The 19705-nt window shown below is 38.4% G+C and overlaps 1 protein-coding gene across 1 annotated transcript in view; it reads left to right on the top strand.

The window, feature by feature from the left end:
• Positions 1 to 19705, top strand: part of FRMD3 (FERM domain containing 3) — a 152706-nt gene that overhangs the window by 48337 nt on the left and 84664 nt on the right. Inside the window, exon 2 of the mRNA XM_076361911.1 lies at positions 16105 to 16209. Coding sequence (XP_076218026.1) covers positions 16105 to 16209 — 105 coding nt within the window. The remainder of the gene's footprint in view (positions 1 to 16104; positions 16210 to 19705) is intronic.

Below are 19705 nucleotides of genomic sequence, written 5' to 3'. Positions count from 1 at the left end.
TTGAGACCTGCTCCTGTTGTACCACTTGTTTTGGAATATCGTGATTTTTCTTTTGGTGATCAGAGAAAGAAACTGAAAAAAGTGTGTGAATTTTTAAGTTAATCTGTCAGAGTCTTTTTTTCATGTGCACAATGTAGTTATCTGGTAATATTTGCGCAAGTAGAAGAATCTTTATGTTTTACCTTTCTGGTAGTTCCAAAGCTCTCTGGCAGAGTCCATAGTTCAGAGTAGCAGATGAGGGAGGGTGAATTAAACTAGGAAATGTTCTAATTAAAACAGAGGAGAGTCTGAAATGGCCACACAGTGTCCAAAGTGGGTGGAATTGCCACCTGCTGTAGGCAGGATCTGTTTTCTGTGTCTGTTTCTTCTTAGCTGAGCTTTTTTTAGGGAACTTGACAAATACAAAATTCAACTCAAGTGTTCAGTGCGTGGCTCTAAGGATTTCCCTTGTTTCTGCCAGGAGGGAAGAGCCACGCTTGTTTTTCGCCCTGATGTAGGGTAACATTAGAAAGTTGTCGTGCCACAGTGAGACGGGAACCGTGACAGTCACACAGCCGGGGCTGACATCTGGTCCTCTCTGATTTTGGGGGCAGGAGTGCGCAATTTCGTCCCAGGGCAAGCGGCCTGCCTGCCTTCTGTTTCACTGATCTGTCATGAACTTACTGGAAATGGGTGTTTCCAGTGCCAGTACAAAAGGGATATCCATACCCCTTATTCTTTCCTTGGTGCTAGCTCTGCATCAGCTATTGGAGGGCATGGCAGTAGGCACCCATGCAGGAAAATCGCTTTGCATTGGGAGCTTTAGTGCAACTGTGTGTATTGTTGCTTGACATCTGAGGTGTGTGTGCAGTCTGCACAAGTCAGTGCAGAGGTGCTTTTGGGGATGGGGAGAGTGCCCGAAATGCATAAGGACAAGTTCTGTACTTGAGCAAGGGGCTGAAAACTCACTGGACTCAGGAGAGCTGTTCTTGCATCAAATAATGGCTTCGCCCCACAATTATAGGAAATTGCAAACCTGTAGCTCTCACCTAAAATGATGTATAGAGCAAGTTAACTGCTTTCAGTGTAAGTTAGGCAGCTGAACTGATTATCATATGGGATTTTCCTAATGTTCGAATGCTTTGTTGTTCCTTTCATACTTTTTGGAGAAAGGATTTCTAAACTTCACAGCTGTTCAAAATATCAGAAACTGTTGGGATGGTGAAGTTTTACATTATTTTAAAGGATGATGCTGAGAAACAAGGTAGATGTTTGAAATAAATTCTTGTGTATGTATATTATAATACTGTAGTTTGGTTGGTCTGTAAAAAGTTTCACCCAATATGGTGCTTCAAGTTGGCTGCTCATAGATGTTTTAGGGACTCAATAAAATAAAGATGAGACTGTATTTTAAAACTTTTTAGGGAAAGCTGTGCTTAAAACTTTGGAGTGTGTTCTGGTTTGTGAGAAAGTGGATGTTATTAAATATGACAGCATATATATTTTTAAAAATAACAGTTTTTGAATGCTGTCAAATAGATCATGGTCCTTCATTAAATCCATTTGATCAAAGGAGATTGTTCTAGATAGATAGCTCTTTTTTTCAGTGTTTTTATTTTAGTGAAAATGTTTGTAGGGATTTATGGTGCTCCATGGTGCTATGCTGACAGTTTAACTGAAGTTTGTTTTGTAAAGCTTGTAATGCAGTAGAATAAACCAGCAACAGAATCTGCAGATTTTCAACCTCTTTTTTCTTTAAAGCTTTAAATCAAGATTGACTGTCTTGGCTGAAGACAAGCTGTAGAAAAAAATGCAATTATTGAGCTTGACAGAAAATAAAGCTGGCTAGTATGAGATGTAAATTGGATAAAATCGTATATTCCAAATTATACAGACAGGCAAATGATCTAATGGCCTTCCCTAATTTTAGAATCCTTTAGTTCTTTTTCTTGACATCTTTCTTATGTATATATAAAGAGTGTATGTGTATATAGACACATATGCATAAAAAAGTATGGTGTGTGTATGTGTGAGAGATACCAAAGATGCATTATAAACTAGAAAAGGAAGTACCTTTTATGAGCTGAATACGTGACGATGGTCATAATTTTTGATCTGTCAGCCATTACTATTATAGGATCTTAAATTAATATTTCAAAACTAATATCTGCTGCTCTCCAAGACAGCCATGTATGAGTATGTACTAGAGGGACTCAGAGGGGTCACTGTTTAAATAGGTAGTTATATGTAGAAATAAATACTGGCATTTAATTATTGAAACGCCTTTCAACCACACTGTGAAGCTGTGTCCTTCAGTAGTTCATTTTTTTCTGACAGTTGTGCACTGCTAACCACTTATGCCTGCTTTCACGCCTTGTCTAAGTCAGTGTACCTTACAGTCAAATGCTCAGGCTTGCAAGCTGACGTGCATTTACTTTTGGGTTTCTGGTTTCTGTTGAGAGAAGGTAGCAAAGACAAAGCTGCAGAGCGCATTGGCTGTTGGGTGTCTTGATGTGTGCTTCCCACCCGTCTGGACTGAGGCTGGCTGCCTGCTGTTGCATGGCAAGGAGGAAGATGGGTAGGACTGGGAAGGGTTAGAGAAGACCAGGTGGTGGGACAGGGCAGCACAAGAGCAGGGTGTCACTCCTGCACTAAGGTTTAAATGCTTTGGAAAAAAGGGGATCTTCCACCTTATCTAGAAGAATACATCCTGGTTTACTGAGTCTCACGTGTCTTTGATACAGTTATGCTTAACTCTGGTACTTTCTCAGCTGATTTGGGAGTCCAGTCCTTTCCCTAAGGCTCTTTGGAGAACACGTGAAGATGGATGGGTTTGGGTTACTGACAGAAGTGCCCTTGGTGGTGAAGTCTTCCCCTGCTTCTCTGCCTTCCTTCTGCTTGCTGCTCATACTTGTACTTAGGGCACACAGCTAAGGATGGTTGCTGCATCCCACAGGAAGGGTGCAAGGGCACTGAAATGTCATCTTGCTCTCTTGCCCATTCCCATGCTGGCTTGTTTCTCACTTTATTTCCCAAAAGTTCTTTTTGCTTCGCTGTGTCAGGCAGCAAGAGTAATCCAAAAAGTTGCCTTGTGCTGTAAGACAAAAGTACCTTTTCTTCTTTGGTGTCATCTGCTCATTTATGTAACTTCTCCAGTTTTGAAAAAGAGGATCATTATAAAATAATTGCATCCTGAGGTTTTGCAGTCAGTTTTGGCACAGCAGGTATGAAGCTGTCAGAGCTTTGCTTGTTATAATCTGTATGTCAGCCTTGAGCTGGCTCTAGCTCTTTCTTAAGAGACTTTTTAAGAGGGTTTTTTTTTCACATAAACCTGTAGCCGCCATAGATGATCTGGGTGAAGAAAAGGGAAAATGTAGCCTTAGTCCGCTCCCAAATTACAAGAGGTTCATCACAGATCTTTCAACACTTAGAGGCGAGAAGAAGAAACCTTACTTAACTTTTTATCTTGAGATAATATTCAGAGCTGTTCACTCCTTTGTCAAGTTGCTTAGTCTTCGTCCTGACATTTGCTGCGGCTCTGCTTTTAGCCTAAATGTGACAGGAATGTAAAGAGAGACCCTTCTGATGCAACTGGTGACCTAGGAACCAGCTGTACAATACATTTATGAATGTTACTGTATGTTACAATTTTTGACAGGTCTCCCCCCACCCCCTTAACCACCTGTGTGAGAACCAGACTTTATTTCCAAAAATTTGCTTTGGTGCTTAAATACCTGTAAACAAAGCATTTTAATTTTTTCTTTTTTTTAATTTTCCATGTTAGAATTTGACTTCTTTGAAGAGACTTGCTTGGGAGAACCGCGCACTGCTTAATTGCATACAGAATGTAGTTTTCACTTTATGGCTTTCTTATCCACCACTACACATAGTAAAATGAATACAGGTGATATCTTCCTCTGGCCTTTTCTTGTTTTAATGAGTTTTCCTCTACATGTGTTCAATTGCAATAGGCAATGTGGATCGCTGAGGGAAACTAGTCAGTGTGCATAAACATCCTCTGCATCATATGCAATAAACTGAGTGACTTTACAATGCTTTTCTTGAATGCCAGCTACTGTGGAACGTGTCAGACAACTCCTAGTGTTTAAACATATATTCTGAAGTCTTTTTTTTTCTTTTTTTCTTTAGTTTCAGCAGAGAGCTAAAATGTTATAAATACCAAAGACAGCAAATTATGTCCTGAACAGATATATAGAGTGTTTCTGTGAGGTCAGGGTTTGCACTGGGGAAAGTGAGTTGTCATTTGGTATGTAATTCAGGGCTTTGCTTTCCAGTTACTAGGTGTAAGAAAAGTTTGCATTGTCCTAGGATTTATTTTGGGGGTGGGGATCTTAAAAGAGATATGAGAATAACTATGGCTGAGAAAAATCAAGTGTGATGAGTTCCCAAATTAGTCAAAACCGATGCATTTTAATAGTGTGTCGAGATGTACCATGACTCAAAGATATAGAAAATAGACCAATTACTGAAACAGTAAAAAGCTAGGTCAGTTTGCCTTTGATCTCTGCTGAGTGCATGGGAACAGGAAGTCTGGGCACAGGACAGAAGGATGAGGATGAATCTGACAGAGTAAGGGAGAAGAGTGGAATCTAGTAAGAGACAAATAATTCATTTGTTATGGGACCTGTAAAATGTATTGCTTTATTATCTTCTTTTTTGCAGCTGTGGTTAATGGAACAAGCCTGCAGAACCCTCCGTTTGGATTTTTGCTAGCTGTTATTTAAAATGTGTTGTGTCTTTTGTGGTGATATTTAAAAGAAATTCAGAAAGAATTTTTGTTTTAAATCTGGATTATATCTAATTGTTCTTAAAAGAATGAATAAATAAATACTTACCATAGTTGAAATTTTGTGAGGTGATGATTAAAAATGCAAGGGGAGTTCTGGCTGTGCTATCAAATGAAGGTCTTATTTTAGCTAGTGCTAATAAGGCAGTTTATGTGGCTTTCAAGGACTGAATGACCTCCAGAAAGAGAGAAAGAAAGAAAAAAAAATCAATCCAGCTCCCCCTACAACAAAATATTTGCGAACTGGGAACTTTTTTTTGGCATAGAGACAGAAGCTTGTATGACACAGAGAATGAGTTCCTCCTCTGATGCCAATAGCTGGCTTTTATTAAATACCATTGGGGTGCATTGGTGTAGGCACTTTGTCCAAGGAATGCTCCTGGAGGACTTCTTTCTCCAGTGTTTTCAATCTAACATAAATTTGCTTTTCTGAAGATCGGATGTCTAATCTCACAAATTTCATATTGTTTGTTTTCTTTCACAACAAACATTTAACAGCTGGGATTATTACAAGGGGGGTGGGAAGTATTGATGAAAGGTTCTTTTCTGTGTAATTATTTCCGACAGGAAAACGTATTTATGCATGTGTGTCTATAAAGCACCAGTTGAGCAGTTTGGAAATAATGTTTCATGGTAAAATTTTTCTTTCAGTTTGCCCAAAGAGAGTAAGGGAATAAAACACTTTGGCAACTGGGAAATGACCCAACATGATCCTTCAAGTTACAAAATATCTGCAGTCAAAACACATGGGGAAAAGTGAAAGAGCATAGTGCAATATTAATAAAGACCAAATAGATTTCTCAGAAAGAAGTTACTTACCTTGTGCAGGTGAGCAAGATGAGTATATGAAAGAAAAAGTCTGTTGATGGATTCTAAATTAGTAGAAGGTGGGAGAGCTTTTTGTGCATCCTCACCCTCATCCGATCCATAAAAACCTTTTCGGATATCCTCAGAAGCTATTATGACAGATGTCCTCTGAGGCATTAATATGATTACATGGCATGACTATTGGACAGTTCAAGTGCATGGCATGGTGAGGATTCCTCAGTTAGCCAAAAATTTTTATGTAGGCCCTTATCACATCAGATTACTGTATGAGTTACACATTCAGCTGGTTCACCGGGAGCTGTTGAATTCATCACCATGGTTGAGGGTCTTGTCTGTCAGGAGACATTACGTGTAATTTGCAGCACTTGTAGAGATTCAGCATGCTTCAGAGTTGATATTGCCAGACCACTGACTACACAGCTGGGCTTGTGATTCTGGAGTAATCCATATAATGATGGATCAAATTCCCATAATATCTAGTCATATATTCTGTTCTTTATGTAAGCACTTAGCCTCACACATCACTCTAATAGCCTTTCAAATGGGCATTAATTCAGCACTTAGGAAATCTCTCCCTCTGGGATTATGTTCCATGATCTTCCTTTTCTTCCTCCTTCTCTCCCCCCCGCCCCAGTGCATGCATACCTGATGTCATGCTTGCAAGCATTCATGCTGTATTTCCCTGTGAGAGAAGAGGAACATGGGGGGTAACCCCAAGCTGGGAGGGGGTGAGGGAGACCAGCTGAGGTGCCATTACCAGTGCTTACAGGGGCATCAACTGCCCTGTGGCAACAGCAGCTCCCCTACTCTGCTCATCTGTTCTTCCAACTCGCCCTTCTCTGCTGTGGTCGTACTTTCCCACTTGGTGTGGAAACAACAGCGTGGCTGTTCCTGGCATGACCCTCACCACGGTTAGTTGGAGTTCAATACATTCAGCTGAGCCCTGAAATGTAGCTGCGAAGGGGCATTCTTGCCCCTCACCAGTTCATTGTTTTTCTGTGAGCAGCTTAGCTAAGCTGTGTCACACCATGCTGTTTCTCCCTTCTGCCTGTGCTCAGGGAAGTGTCTTGTTTGGCTAGAAGTATTTTTGGTCGCTTTTCTTTTTAAAAATACTTATTTTTGTATAAAAAGAGCACACTGCTGTGTATCTGTTAGAAAAGGTATAGTTGCAGAACTGTACTTGGAGCAGAGTATGTGGGAGGTCTTATTTTCTGGGTCTGCTGAACCCACTGAGAAGATTCAGTAACGCACAGGACCAAGGGAGGATTGTTGACCATCACATGTACTGGGGGACATTAGGTAATTTTGTCAAAATCCTGACTTGGCTCTTAGGTTGCTTTGTAGGTGAGGGCTGAGAACTCATTCTTGAAATCTCTCATCTGCTTTGCTAGATGTGGTATGATGGTGTGTGTTCTAGCTGTATCTTCCAAGTTAGTTTTGATGTCGAGGATGCAAGAGAGAAAGCAGTTAGCTTTTCTGAACAATGCTGGATATTGAATGAAATGATAGATTTGTTGACAGAAGCACTCAGTTCCTTTTAAGAAATCAATAGTGCCTCAGATAGCATCATGAATGCTCTGCGCTAATGGAAGCTGTTACCAGAAGTGAGCAGTTAATGCTGGATGCCTTCTGTGAGGCCGTCACTTCAGGGACATAAAACCTAAATGACCAAGTGTTGCCCATGTGCAGAGGGACAAAAAGCGATGATGACCCTTGTAAATGAATATTGCATTTGTGGTTTCTTCAGTGCCTGCCTGCCTGTTTGAGAACTGCAATATGTGAGCTGTAAATATTTCTTTTTGTCATTCATAATTTACTCCTGGGTCAGATTAATTTACTTGCAGAATAGCACTGAGGTTGAGAGCTGATTGTGTGAAAGCTCTTATCTGTGTTCACTCCTGCCATCCAGGTTTTACTGTGTAGTAGAATACAATTTTGATTTTCCATATGATTTTGTATTTATGATAGTTTCCATTGCATTGGACTGGCATTGTGTATTTTTTCTATGGTGTAATTGTTTCTTTTTCCTGTTAATCTTTTATTATTTGACCAATATCATCCTACAATAACCTCTAATTCAAGAGAGGGCAAAAATATGCTGGTTTATGGTCAAAGTTGTCCATCTATTGCAAATGAATAGTGAAAAACTAAAGAAAATAAGTAACCTCGAATAACCCTCTTCATTTCCCAACTGAGGTAGCACACAAGAGGAATCATCTTTGACAAATATATTTCTGACCTCACCACAGCAGATATTTCTGGGTAACTTTTCAATGCTGTGTACATTTAGCTATGCAGTTTCATTTAAGGTTAACAGAGCTTCACACAGCTCTGCATTAAGTTAACAGCTGCATTCACACATACAGCCTTGAAATTGCTCTCCACTTATTTCTTTTCTTCTCTTCTCAGCACAGACATTTTTCTCCTTTTTTCTTTGCTTTCTCCTTTATCTTTGAGATGTATTTGTATATTTGTTGCCCAAATGAAACAGTAGAAAGAGGTTGGTTTGTGTTCGTTTTAAATTTAGTTCTATTAATTAATATATAGCACTTGGGGCTCAACTGATAATTAAGGGCTCAGAAATGTGAGTTTAAAGACTGATATCTTTGTAAAAATGATGTTCTTCAAGACCCATTCCAGGTTAGCAAATGAGTTCTAAAACCGAAGGAGTGTGGGTAGTTTGCGTCTCAGACATGAAGTGTTCTTGTGGGCAAAGGTTATCACTAGTGGCTGCTGAAGTCCCTATGAAATAAAACAGGCATTAACGCTCTAATGCTTTCACTCATGTATTCACATCTTGTTCTTTTTTTCCCCTGAAGGTCTTTCCCACTTCAAATGAGGGTAAAATAAGATGATAATTCGAATCTGAAGTTTTACTTCCGTTAGCTTTGAGTGAGTCGGTGTTGTTGCATCACTGTGCATTTCTACAGTATATGCATCTGGGAAGCTTTGTGCTGAAATTATTGCAACTAAGGGAAACGTATTCTGGTTGCTTGTCTTATTAGGGGGTTATTAGGGAGAGATGCATCTTCCATGAGTTTTATTCAGGAAGCAAGTAGATAAATAAGAGCAAGAATAGTTCTTCCCTCAGTATGTTTTCATATCATAAGGTGTGTTTCTGCTTTGTGCATTACCGTGTTGGGTTGCCACTCTCCACCCTAGAGGAGGATTTTACCATACATCCCTCCATTCTTCCCATTTCTTGAGCCTGTGTCTTGTCAGTCAGCTCCACCTGGATGGCACTTGTAAATGGATGGTGTTGGGTCTGGGTTTCCAACAATGTAGTAGAGTGCCACTTTTTCCATTCAGTTAAACAAAGATAATGAAAACGCTGCTATTGAGACCACATTCTTTGATTTATTTCTGCCAGATTGGATGAGTGGTGGAGTTGCTTAGAAAGATCTGGACATGCGCAGGTAAAACCCTTTTACAAAAGCTAATTTCATAACATCGTGTAGTGAAATGGGTGAATTTATACATAACTAAATATATTAAGAGACACAGATTAAAAAATCCATCCTCCACTACATTCTAGAATGAGAAAATTTTGATACAAATTATGGTTAGGTAATTGACTATACAGAATGAAATATATAATTTGCAAGAGGTAATTCATACAAAACAACGTATGGAAGAGGACTTTTGTAATTAAGTGAATGCCAGCTGCTTTATTGCAATGTAATTTTTTGGGTTTTTCATTAAGAATTATTAGCACTGATTTTTTCCCTTTGTTTCAGGTTTATAGAAATACAATTAATTCCTCACTGTAAAGAAAAGAAAATTCTGTGATAAATACTTCGCTTCTAAAATAAAATCTGCCAGTTTCTAGCTGGATTTTTATCAGCAAAAGTTTGTTGTCTTTTTTTAGTTTGAAACTTTAACAACAACAACAACAAAGTAAATTACAGCTGGCCCTTCTTACAATTGAGAAAATTTTCCAGTTAAACGCTGTGTAATAGGCTTCCAATGTATTTTCAAGTAGTTTAAAATACTGGAGGGTGCTGATGATGAGCAGGAAGGAAATCTTTTTGAAGGGCTATAGCATTTTAGTTGAGAATGAAACAGGCATGTTTTTAATTGTTCTTTATATTTTGAAGGCATTATGCAATGTTCTTGTGAAACATCTACAGAAGGATATTCCTATCGCTGTTTCCAAAGACGGAGCAAAAAAGGCAAAGAGGTATCCGTCTTGTGAGTAGTTACTGTCATTTGTAATCTCAGTGAATCCATAAATCCAAAGAGCCGTAAGAAATTTGCCCAGGGCGCTGGAGGTTGTCAGGGTTAGGGCTGGCCCAACGTTGCCAGCTTGGAGCTGAGCCCGTTCCACCTCGCTGCCTTCGGTTGCTGCGGAATGAGGATTCTGTTCTTGATGTTCCTATTTGGGCAGGACTTAAAAATTCATCTAGAAGATACTGGGAAATTCGGGCATGCCAGGTTGCCTTCCTTCTCCGTGCCCTCAGCCCTCTTCGCTATTCATCTCCGAAGGGTGGATATAAAATCAGTCCCATCCCCATAGCATGTGCCCCAGTTCACGATGATGCTTAGTGAACTTTTTTGCTGTGCCACTGGCAACAAATGCAAATGTGATAACAGCTGTCCCAAAACTGACATGAACAGAGGATTGCTCCCAGATGTCCTTTTACAGCCACACTCCTGTGTACGAGAGCAAGCCCCGATACTGAACTATAGAATAATTGTCGATGAAATGGAAGATGTATGCCTGTTGGGATTCAAGGTATTTCTCTCATGAAAAGCCTAGAAGAAATACGATCTCATCACTGGAGGAGGATGTCCAAAGAGAAGTCAGAAATGTGAGAGGTGGCAGTCAAGGAGGCAGTTTAGCTCTGTAAATCTCTGTTGCTTTTTATCATTTTTTGTCACGTATTGCCAACTATACTATTTCAGTTTTCAATGGGTAAAGCTGCTTTTTGAATTACGTTTTTGCCTTAGAGGAACTTCTTGGCTTTATCCACTTTTCTGACCTTGTTAGGTTTCATTCTATGGTGGTATTATGATTATTCTTGAATTAATGTATTTAATTCTTTTACATCCATAGAAATTGAAAGTATGTTACACACTAAAGAAAACAAGCATACAAAATCAGACATTATTCTTACCTTGCCTGAGAACCTGGACTTTCCATTTATTTAAACAGAAATACTGGTTTAATTGTGCTTTTAATTTTATTTTTTTTTTTTTTTTTTTTAAGTGGATTTACATTAGTCTTGCAATCACTTAAGTACGTGAGCAGCTTTACACAGAGGGTCACTGTTGGGAACTGTTCGCACAAGTAAAGGCACTTGTGGGATGAGGATCGAAATCTCGGTACAAATGAACACTGTTTATGACTCTGCGCTGCTTCTTAGTAACGTCAGTGGCTTCCTGACGGAGATAAGCACAGCTGGCAGGACTTCAGTGGTTAGATAACACAGCAGAAACGTTGTGTTTAATCTGCTTGTGACTCTTGCTCTTCCTTGTGACGACATTCAGATAAATAAATAGACACAGAACTCCACAGTGAAGCAGATGCAAATAGGGAAGACATTTCACTGAATGCAAGATCTTAAACTGCTATAAATGGTTTTCCCCTCACTTTCAGAATTGTGAAACAGTCACAAATGTTTTGTGGTCTCATTTTACGTCATCGGAGAAGGGTTAAATTGGCAGAACGAGATATACTCTCCCTTGCTTTTTAACTTGCACAAAGAAACTAGGAATAAAAAAAGAAAAGAAATCCCCAAAGGAAGCACAAGATTGGGATATTGTGTTAGACTGAAACTGCTCAAGAGCCATGGAGATCTTTGGATTAGTGTCTACGTAAGAGAGGAGTTACCAAGGAATTGGGTTACTCAGTCATAAATTTGCAGAGCTGCAGAAATGGAAGCCGTAATAATAGTGGTTGGTCGTGAAAATGAAGCATCTCTGCAGTGTCTTACTGGGTTCCTAGAGCTGAGGAAGAAACTCAGGTTGTCCTGTGAGTCTGCCCTGGCGGACTCCCTATGATCATGTTTACATGTTTTGTTGGAGTGGAGAATGTCCCTTGTTTTGCTTAATTCTTTTGCAACAGCTGCTGGTTTAATTTGATACCTACTTGTTTCAATAGAAAAGAAAATTTTTGATCCAGCTTAAAAAGCAGAATTTAACAGTTGTTTGCAAGTTGACCTTCCGTGTTCAGGGATTCTGTCATTTACATGGGATTATATCCCTTGCGTGTGTTTTGGGGTTTGTTGTGGGCTTTTAGTGGTATTAAGGTCAGACATTCAAATGCAACCTTAGGAAAAACATACCCATCTTGTCTTTGCATATTTATCTAAGCAAATCAGAGAGTCATTCCTCAAATTATTTATAGGAATCTCCAAAAGCCTGTTTTTGTGTGAGTGTGTGGAATGGCTACATTATAGGACCTTGTTTAAGGCCATTTTAAAAAACACTTTATAGAGTATGGGTTACAGAAATCTGAAAGAAAAAATATCTCAGTTGAGATAGCCAGATGTTCTATTTGAATTAATAGACGTAGAAAAAAATGGCTTGTTTAAGTTAGTATTCTTTCATTGAAAACAATGTGTTGATTACAGTCCAGGACACTTTGGTTCTCTTGCTTAACATTTTTGTGACTCTTGTTGCTGCCTGGGTTGGTCTTCTCTACTTGAGAATAGTTGATGGCTTCTGGGTGAACTATGGTATAATTATCAAAGATTTTAGCTGTGAAGCTTTTAAAAATCTGACTTGACTTTTGCCCTCAGATTCCTGTTGTCTGTTGCTGACAATTTTCAGTAGTGTTTCAAATAATGGCTTTTTTAATAATGCCTTTTTTTTCATGTTCTGACAAACATGCTGAAATGTAGCATAACAATATTTATCTGAATTGCTGCAAAGTACTTTATTGGTATAGCAGGGTTTGGTTTTGGTTTTTTGGGGTTTTTTTGGTTTGTTTTTTGTTGTTTTTGTTTGTTTTTTAAAGGATCATTTAATTGGAAAGCTATATGGCAACTGTCTGAAATTTCAGGCAACGTTTTATATTCATTATTCTGTGACCCAAATCCATTCTTGTGCTCTGTTGTGGATGACAGGCAGTTCCTAATTTAATTTATCCATATTCTTTCACAAATGAGAATAAGCTTAGGGTTTAATACATTCTTTTGTACTATAATATGTAATAAGTGTATCAAAGAACACAGGAGACAAGAAAGATCATCAGATTCTAAAGCGCAGGAGAATTCGGAGCATTGTTAGAGAAATATAGAAAATGTTTATGGATGCTGTTTGCAGAAAACAAAATGAACAACCATTACCCATTCTTCTTGTCACACTATCTATTATGAATTCAGACTTGAGGTGCTCTGTGCCACATCCAGTATTTTCCTCTGTGTATCAATTATGAACAGAATTTTTTCAAATTTCAGGTATTTAAAAAGCATAATAGTGGAGCATTTAGAACAGTATTTCTTATGAGAACACTAATTACATTATGTATGTGCCTACTTAGCCACTTTTGTCCATCTTGAATCTTTTTTAATATCTGGTAATGAATCGTGGAACTTGAAGCCTGACTGAGTAGCGCTATTAACTGAAGTGTATACTAACCAAGGGTGAGGTTATTAACTAGTCCCTTTCATTTATCCATGGAGGGCTTAAGGACTCCTAGGGCATTAATTTAGCTTGGAGGCTTTTGTTCGTTTGCTCTTTTTTGTTTGGTTCATTTCCATCATCTATCTTTCAAGCAAGAAAACTGGGGCATCAATTCATTTTAGAAAGGGAGTGTTGTTACTGGATTGAAAAACACTGTATGTGCCCTAGACTTCTATCAGATTCCTCAAGAACTCAAAAAACTTTTGTGATTATTTAGGTGGGTGAAGAAAGGACTTGTTAAATGAACGGATTATAATGTGAACCTATAGAAGTTAGTAGATTTACTGACTGTTCTTCCAGTAACACCCTCTAATGTTGTCAGATGAAAATATGACTAGTCTGTTTTCCTCATTTCCCGTGTTTTAAAAATCGGCTTTCTTTTGTACGCTGTTGTCAGTAAAATCTATTTTCATGTTTGACTGTACCTGAGTCACCTAATAGCTGTTATTCCCCAGTTCTATTTGGTTCATTGTAGATTAATCTTAAAACTGTGTGCAACTTGACACACATCTGTGTTCAAATTTTTTCCTACTGCCTTTGTATTGAAATGTCACTGTGCAATTTTGTCTTAATATTTTGACGGTCTTGCTTATCGCATAGTCACAGAAGTTTGCAGACATTTCTAAGATTTTAAGCTAGAAAATACTTCATTGAGATATGACTGTATAAGTGTAGACCTTTTTTTGTCAGTCACAGGGAGAGTGGCAGTTTTCTTTTTGTACTTTTCAATCTTTGATACCAGCTTTGCCTTTTGAGGAAAGTTTTCTCTGTGCCGTCACTAGCATGCCTATACTTGTAACTGGGTACAGTGCAAAAAAAAATTCAGTGTGTGTGTTAACCACTCTTAACAGCAAACAAGTCAGTTTTTAAATGTCCTGAGGCTGGAAAGAAACAATTACAGAAGGAAATCTGTTGCAGCTATGTTACAGGGAAAAAGGGAGCAGTGCAGGGCGCAAAGCATGAGGTTGAGTGAGCATGTACAGAAAACAGACAAATTGGGTTAACATCCTTTGACAGTCGCTGTTTAAAAATAGGAAGACAAAGTACAGAAATACCATGGCGCGGACAAGGCAGTGATATCCTCCAGGCAAGTAGCAGCATATGGAAGAGTGAAGGACACATAGTGAGGGGTAAATACATAGGAGATAGAAGGTGGAGGAAGAAAGGAGTAGCGGAAGTAGATGGCTTACACAGTAGGAAGAGAAGCAGAGCCCCCGGTGTCTAGGAAAAAGAAATCTGTAGAGAAATTAGCAATTCCCTTGTGGCTGGAAGTGAATTCAGGAGGAGAGAAGGTCCATGTGGCAGGTAAGGGGATGGCCGCAGGAGCCCTGGTGCACTGGAAGGACTGTGCAGCTCTCTGTTGGTGCCTTAACTGAGAGTGCTTTTTATTTAGTTAGTCTATCTGTTCAGTGATGGGAGCAAAAGGACGAGCACCTGTATCCACGGCAGAATTCCTTATTATTGTAAAGATAAGAAAATAGAGCAGTAGTTCACGGATTGTATTCTTTTCTAACGCTCCAGTCTTGAAGCATGTCTCATGTTTTCTGTGGGAAGCAGTAGGTCTCAGTGGACAGTGGTGGTCCCAAGGCCATTGCTTTCTCTGCCCTTTAGAGTAGGACCTTGGACAGGTCATGGCGCTGTTTTTGCCTCAGCTGCTCCTATGTGAAATGCAGATGATAACAATGTCCAATTATGTAAAGTACCTTGAGAAATGCAGGAGCTATCTGTTAATTTTTGCCTAGCCATGCTGTTTTTGGTTTAAATTGCCTGTTAGCTTCTTAAAGACAAGTTGAATAAAGCATAGCATTAAAGTTTTCAGGGACTCATTTGGAGGAACAATTAAGTAATTTTTTTATATAATGTGATTGCATATCCTGTGTAGTTTCTATTTTGTAGACATTAAAGAGCTAAGTTCAAGTTGTTTCATGTCAGCAAAAGGTAAAGTCTTGCAAACTTGCTACCTGGTGCACAGTAGAGGTGTTTCAGTGCAGGACCAGGGTAGATAGACAGAGGGAAAGAAACGCAGAGACCTGACACTGCGACGTAGTGAAGCACCTTTGTCTGCTTAGAGCGGACTGTTTTAGGAGAACAGCTGTAGCCTGGTGTTAATACTCACACACATCACAATTCAGAAAAAAAAATCACATTATCTGAATCAGAAGAAATGTGAAAATTCATGTAGGTTCTCCATATCAGGCAGTAAATTAAAGAGAAATGAAACACAGTATTGAGATTGAAGAAAGCAGAAATAAAGAATGAGATTGTTAACTAAACTTCATGTGTACAGTAAGTTTTCTTAAGGCTATAGTTACCTGGTGACAATGCAAAGATGAAAACATCTCTTCCAGTCATTTGGGCATTTCTTCCTTATACTGTAGTGCTGTCTGGGAATTAAGGATCAGGTCTCTCTTGCTTTGTGGGCATTGCATAAAGATCCAGTAAAGTACTCGCTGCCAAAACTTGTTGCAAATTTGGGGATACAAAAAACACACACTGTTTTGAAATTACATATGTAAATGGGTATCTGTTATGTCATTATAGCATCAGGTGGAAATATGGTTACTAGTAATATATTAAATGTTATAAATGTGCAGCTATTAGAGTAGCATGAGTTTTTCCTGAGGCAGGAGTAGTGATGATACTTTCTTAATGAATCAATTTGTGAATGTGCAGGGAGTATATTGGTCACTAATCTCCTGCATCTTTTAGAGAAGATGAATGCTCAAATCTTTGTCCTCATCTGAATAACAACAAATTTCATGTGCTATTTTCCTTGACACTTTGATTAGATTTTTTTCATATTTATAGACAGCAAGTTCAGAACACTCAGAATAATACATCAATTCTTTCTCTTTTTACAGAGGGAAACTAAAGGTCAGTTTCTCATAGATCACATCTGCAACTATTACAGCTTGCTGGAAAAAGACTATTTTGGCATTCGATACGTTGACCCTGAGAAGCAGAGGGTATGTATATGAACTCTGACTACGTTTGCTTTTAAGTAATCCTAAATTGATTTTTTTTTTCCAACAAGCAGGCAAGTTCTAATGCAAAGTTATGTATCTCTGATGGTTTATACTCTGGCCATAATCCACAGAGGTTCCTAAAGTGGCATTATTAAATTAATTTTCCCCTCAGTTCATGTATTTAGTTTCAGGTAAATTGATATATTCTGATTTGTGTAGTTCTCCTGGGCACTGAAGATAGAAAAGATCTATAGGCATGACTCAGAGGTAGCAGAGGGTAGCTCTAGGCTCTGGCAGTGCCCTGGAATTTGGGTTTTCTGTTTTTCTGCAGAGTATGCTTCTTGGGAGATGTAGGCAGGAATCCTATTGAGTTTAACAGCTAAAAGCAGTCATTCTATTCCACTTTTCACAGGGTGCATGGACTTAGATATCTGTAATACACAAAATAGGTATGATTCTTCAGGTTATGGGGTGTTCTTCAGGTTAATTCTCCCTATGAACATCTTTACATTTGTGCAGTAAAATTTACAGGCCTGTGCTCTAGGCATTTGTGTGGACAGTGATTAGTCATCTCTCTTAGGTGGAAGGTGGTCCTGCAGGTTGTATTCTGTAGGTGATTTGCTACTGCTACTCCCTGTTTGGTTTCAGATGATTGTTACTGTTTGAGAGTAGGAAAGGATGGTCAACACAGGAAGCAGAAGTCTTCAGACTGTGAAATACAGAACTGCTGCTTCAGTGTGTGGTCCTGCTGGTCTCAGGATTAAGACTTAGATATGACTTTAAGTATCATGGGGGTGTATATGGGCATTTGATCTCCGGAAACAATCACCAGTTTGAAACTGCTATGATTCAGGAGGAGAAAAACATTTTGCTGGGTATCTCTTGCTACACCCTTACTAGTTTTGTCAAAAATCACTGGAATTAGAGAAGCACCCCCTGCTCAACCTTGTAGAATTGCAATAGCTTTGCAAAGCTGCAGCAGGTCATTTCCATTGCATGCTCCTTTTGAAATTAAAATAATTAGCAGAATAATTAGCAGTTATTCTGACCAGTGTACTTAATTCTTCACAATCATTAAAATTATAGAGGTGTTCACCTGGTTGGAATTGATAGGAGAAGTAGGTGGAGTGCTGGATTAGACTATAATTAGGTAGGACTTAATGAATACTTACTTTTGTTGGGCCTTTCTCTGACAGTCATTCAAAAATTGCTACAGAAAAGTTCTTTTACTTAACAGCAATCAAGAATTTTTTTTAGTAAAATCTTTAATTTTTTTTGGCAGAATACTTTAAAAAAGTGATGCTTCAGAAAAAACTCTAAAAACCCCACTCCCATTGGGATGTCTGTTATATCATACTTTATGTGGCTCCCATGTTTCAAAGAGCTGTTAACTATATTACCTAAAAAATCTTAGGTATTTGTTTCCCTTTATATCCAACAACTAAGAATACGGTGGCCATCCTGTGTAGTAGGATGGCTTATATCAACTGGCCCACTCTTCAGTTGGATTTTGTTAAGCGAACTTCTCAAGCTTACATTTTCCATACGTGCATTTTTAAATGCTGATTTATAATTACTTTCACGTTTTTAAGCATATGGATAACTCCTCTAATTGGGTATTAGTTCTTGATTTTAAACTCTCTTATGAATTAGGACATGAATTATAAGGGACATGTCTTTATACAGACGTAAATGCTCTGGATGATGAGTTGAAAGCAACATACATTTTTCTCTTAGGTTTATTACAATTCATCAAAATAAGCTATTTTTACATGCAGTATCTTCTGTTGTCCCTTTGTCCTGTTGTTTCTTTTTTTTTTTTTTTTTTAAGATTGCACTTCTAAATATTTATACATAAAAAGTTTTCCCTCAGAGTGGATGTTTCCTCTGCAACAAACCCTATCCTAAGGACTAAAATGCAGACAAATGTTATAATAAAGGAATATTGTTTTTATGTCATCTGGCTTTTTTGAATCTCTGGTCTTGTTAAGGTTCACTTACCTAACTCTTACCTCTGTATCAGATACAGATGCATGAATACCTCCCAGTCGGATGCAGGAAGACTGTGAAACTATAATTATAATTCTTCTCCCATCAGCAGAAGATGGTTCTGATCTTTTTCTGATCTTAAAGAAACATACTAACGAATAAGCTCCTAGTAGTATAACAAACATGGGATGTTATGAATAATTATGCTGGGGCCCAGGCATTGTAGCTAGATAATGTTCATCAGTAAATGGCTCAGCAGAAAACTGGAGGAAATCATGATTTTGAAATGATGAGGTAGGTGATGGCTCTTCCCACAGTTTTGTATTTTAGCAGTTGTGAGCTTAGCTGCCTGAAATTCACGTTAACAAAAAACCCTGAGATTACAGAGGAGTAGTTGTTTAGGTATGTGGTTATAGAGGTAAGCTGTAGCAAGTATAAGATGTAGTGGGGTCACAAGAGGAATGTCACATCATAGTAGCCACCTTACAGGAAAGAGGACTTAGAGCTCTGTAGAAGAGATTTCCGAAGCTTTGTGGAATTCTTGCAGGTCCCACCGAGGAAAAAGGGAGAGACATTTCCTGCAGTACATTCTTATGAGTTGGTTAGATGTATTACAAAACAGAAGCAGTAGCTCAGTAAAGATCTGTAGGTGGAATTCACCAACAGCTTCTTTCTAAAGTTAAATCTGGTGATTTTACTGAGAACAATTGCTTTGAAGGGAAGTGGTAATTCATCCTAAACCAGTTCAACAATGTGTGTGACAATGTACTTCAGTGCGCCATAGGCAAATAAAGAGATGCGGGACAATGAATAAAATGAATATTGCCTGGCCTGGTTTTGGCAATAAGCCACCAGCGTGATGTGGCTATGATAAAAGAGAACACTTTGCTTGCCCCTTCTTAGGATTGTGTTTTCAGGAAAGTATTAATGTCATTACACCCTAATGAGACCTCAGCTGTTCTGATCTAGATGTCTGCATTTAAGAAAGGTCAATTTAACTGAATTAGGAAAAGGAGTATTAGAAAGATAAAGAGAATGGAGACTTGAGATCGTCTCAATGTTTTTGAGACGATATTAAGAGCATAACCCATTTAGTGCAGCAAAACAAAGGATACGAGGGTATGGTTATGCATGCATCAGAGTGTAAAGTAGAAAGAAAAAGTTTAAGCAAGAGAGGTGGTTTCTTAATTAAGCCAATGGAACTAGACTACACTAGACTGCGCATGTATGCTTGTCAGTATGAAAACAAACTGCAGCATCGGGAACAGCCATAATGGAGGCAATGAGGCAAAATTTTTAACTAGATTTGTAAAGAACCTTAAGAGAGATGTCTATAATTTTATGCAAGGGGTTTATATTAAATATTGTCAGAGATAGAGAATAGGCACCATCTTCTGAAGTTTCTTTGAAAGAATGTGTAATAAAAGCTGAAACAAGAAAGAACAAGTTTTTTTTTAGGAGAGTTATTATTGATTCTGATGCAGGTAGCATACAATTCATGTTGCTT

The sequence above is a fragment of the Aptenodytes patagonicus genome, chromosome Z, assembly GCF_965638725.1.
Source record: "Aptenodytes patagonicus chromosome Z, bAptPat1.pri.cur, whole genome shotgun sequence".
Taxonomy (NCBI): Eukaryota; Metazoa; Chordata; class Aves; order Sphenisciformes; family Spheniscidae; genus Aptenodytes; species Aptenodytes patagonicus.
The sequence above is the reverse complement of the archived record's forward strand: the minus strand, read 5'-3'. Positions and strand labels throughout refer to the sequence as shown.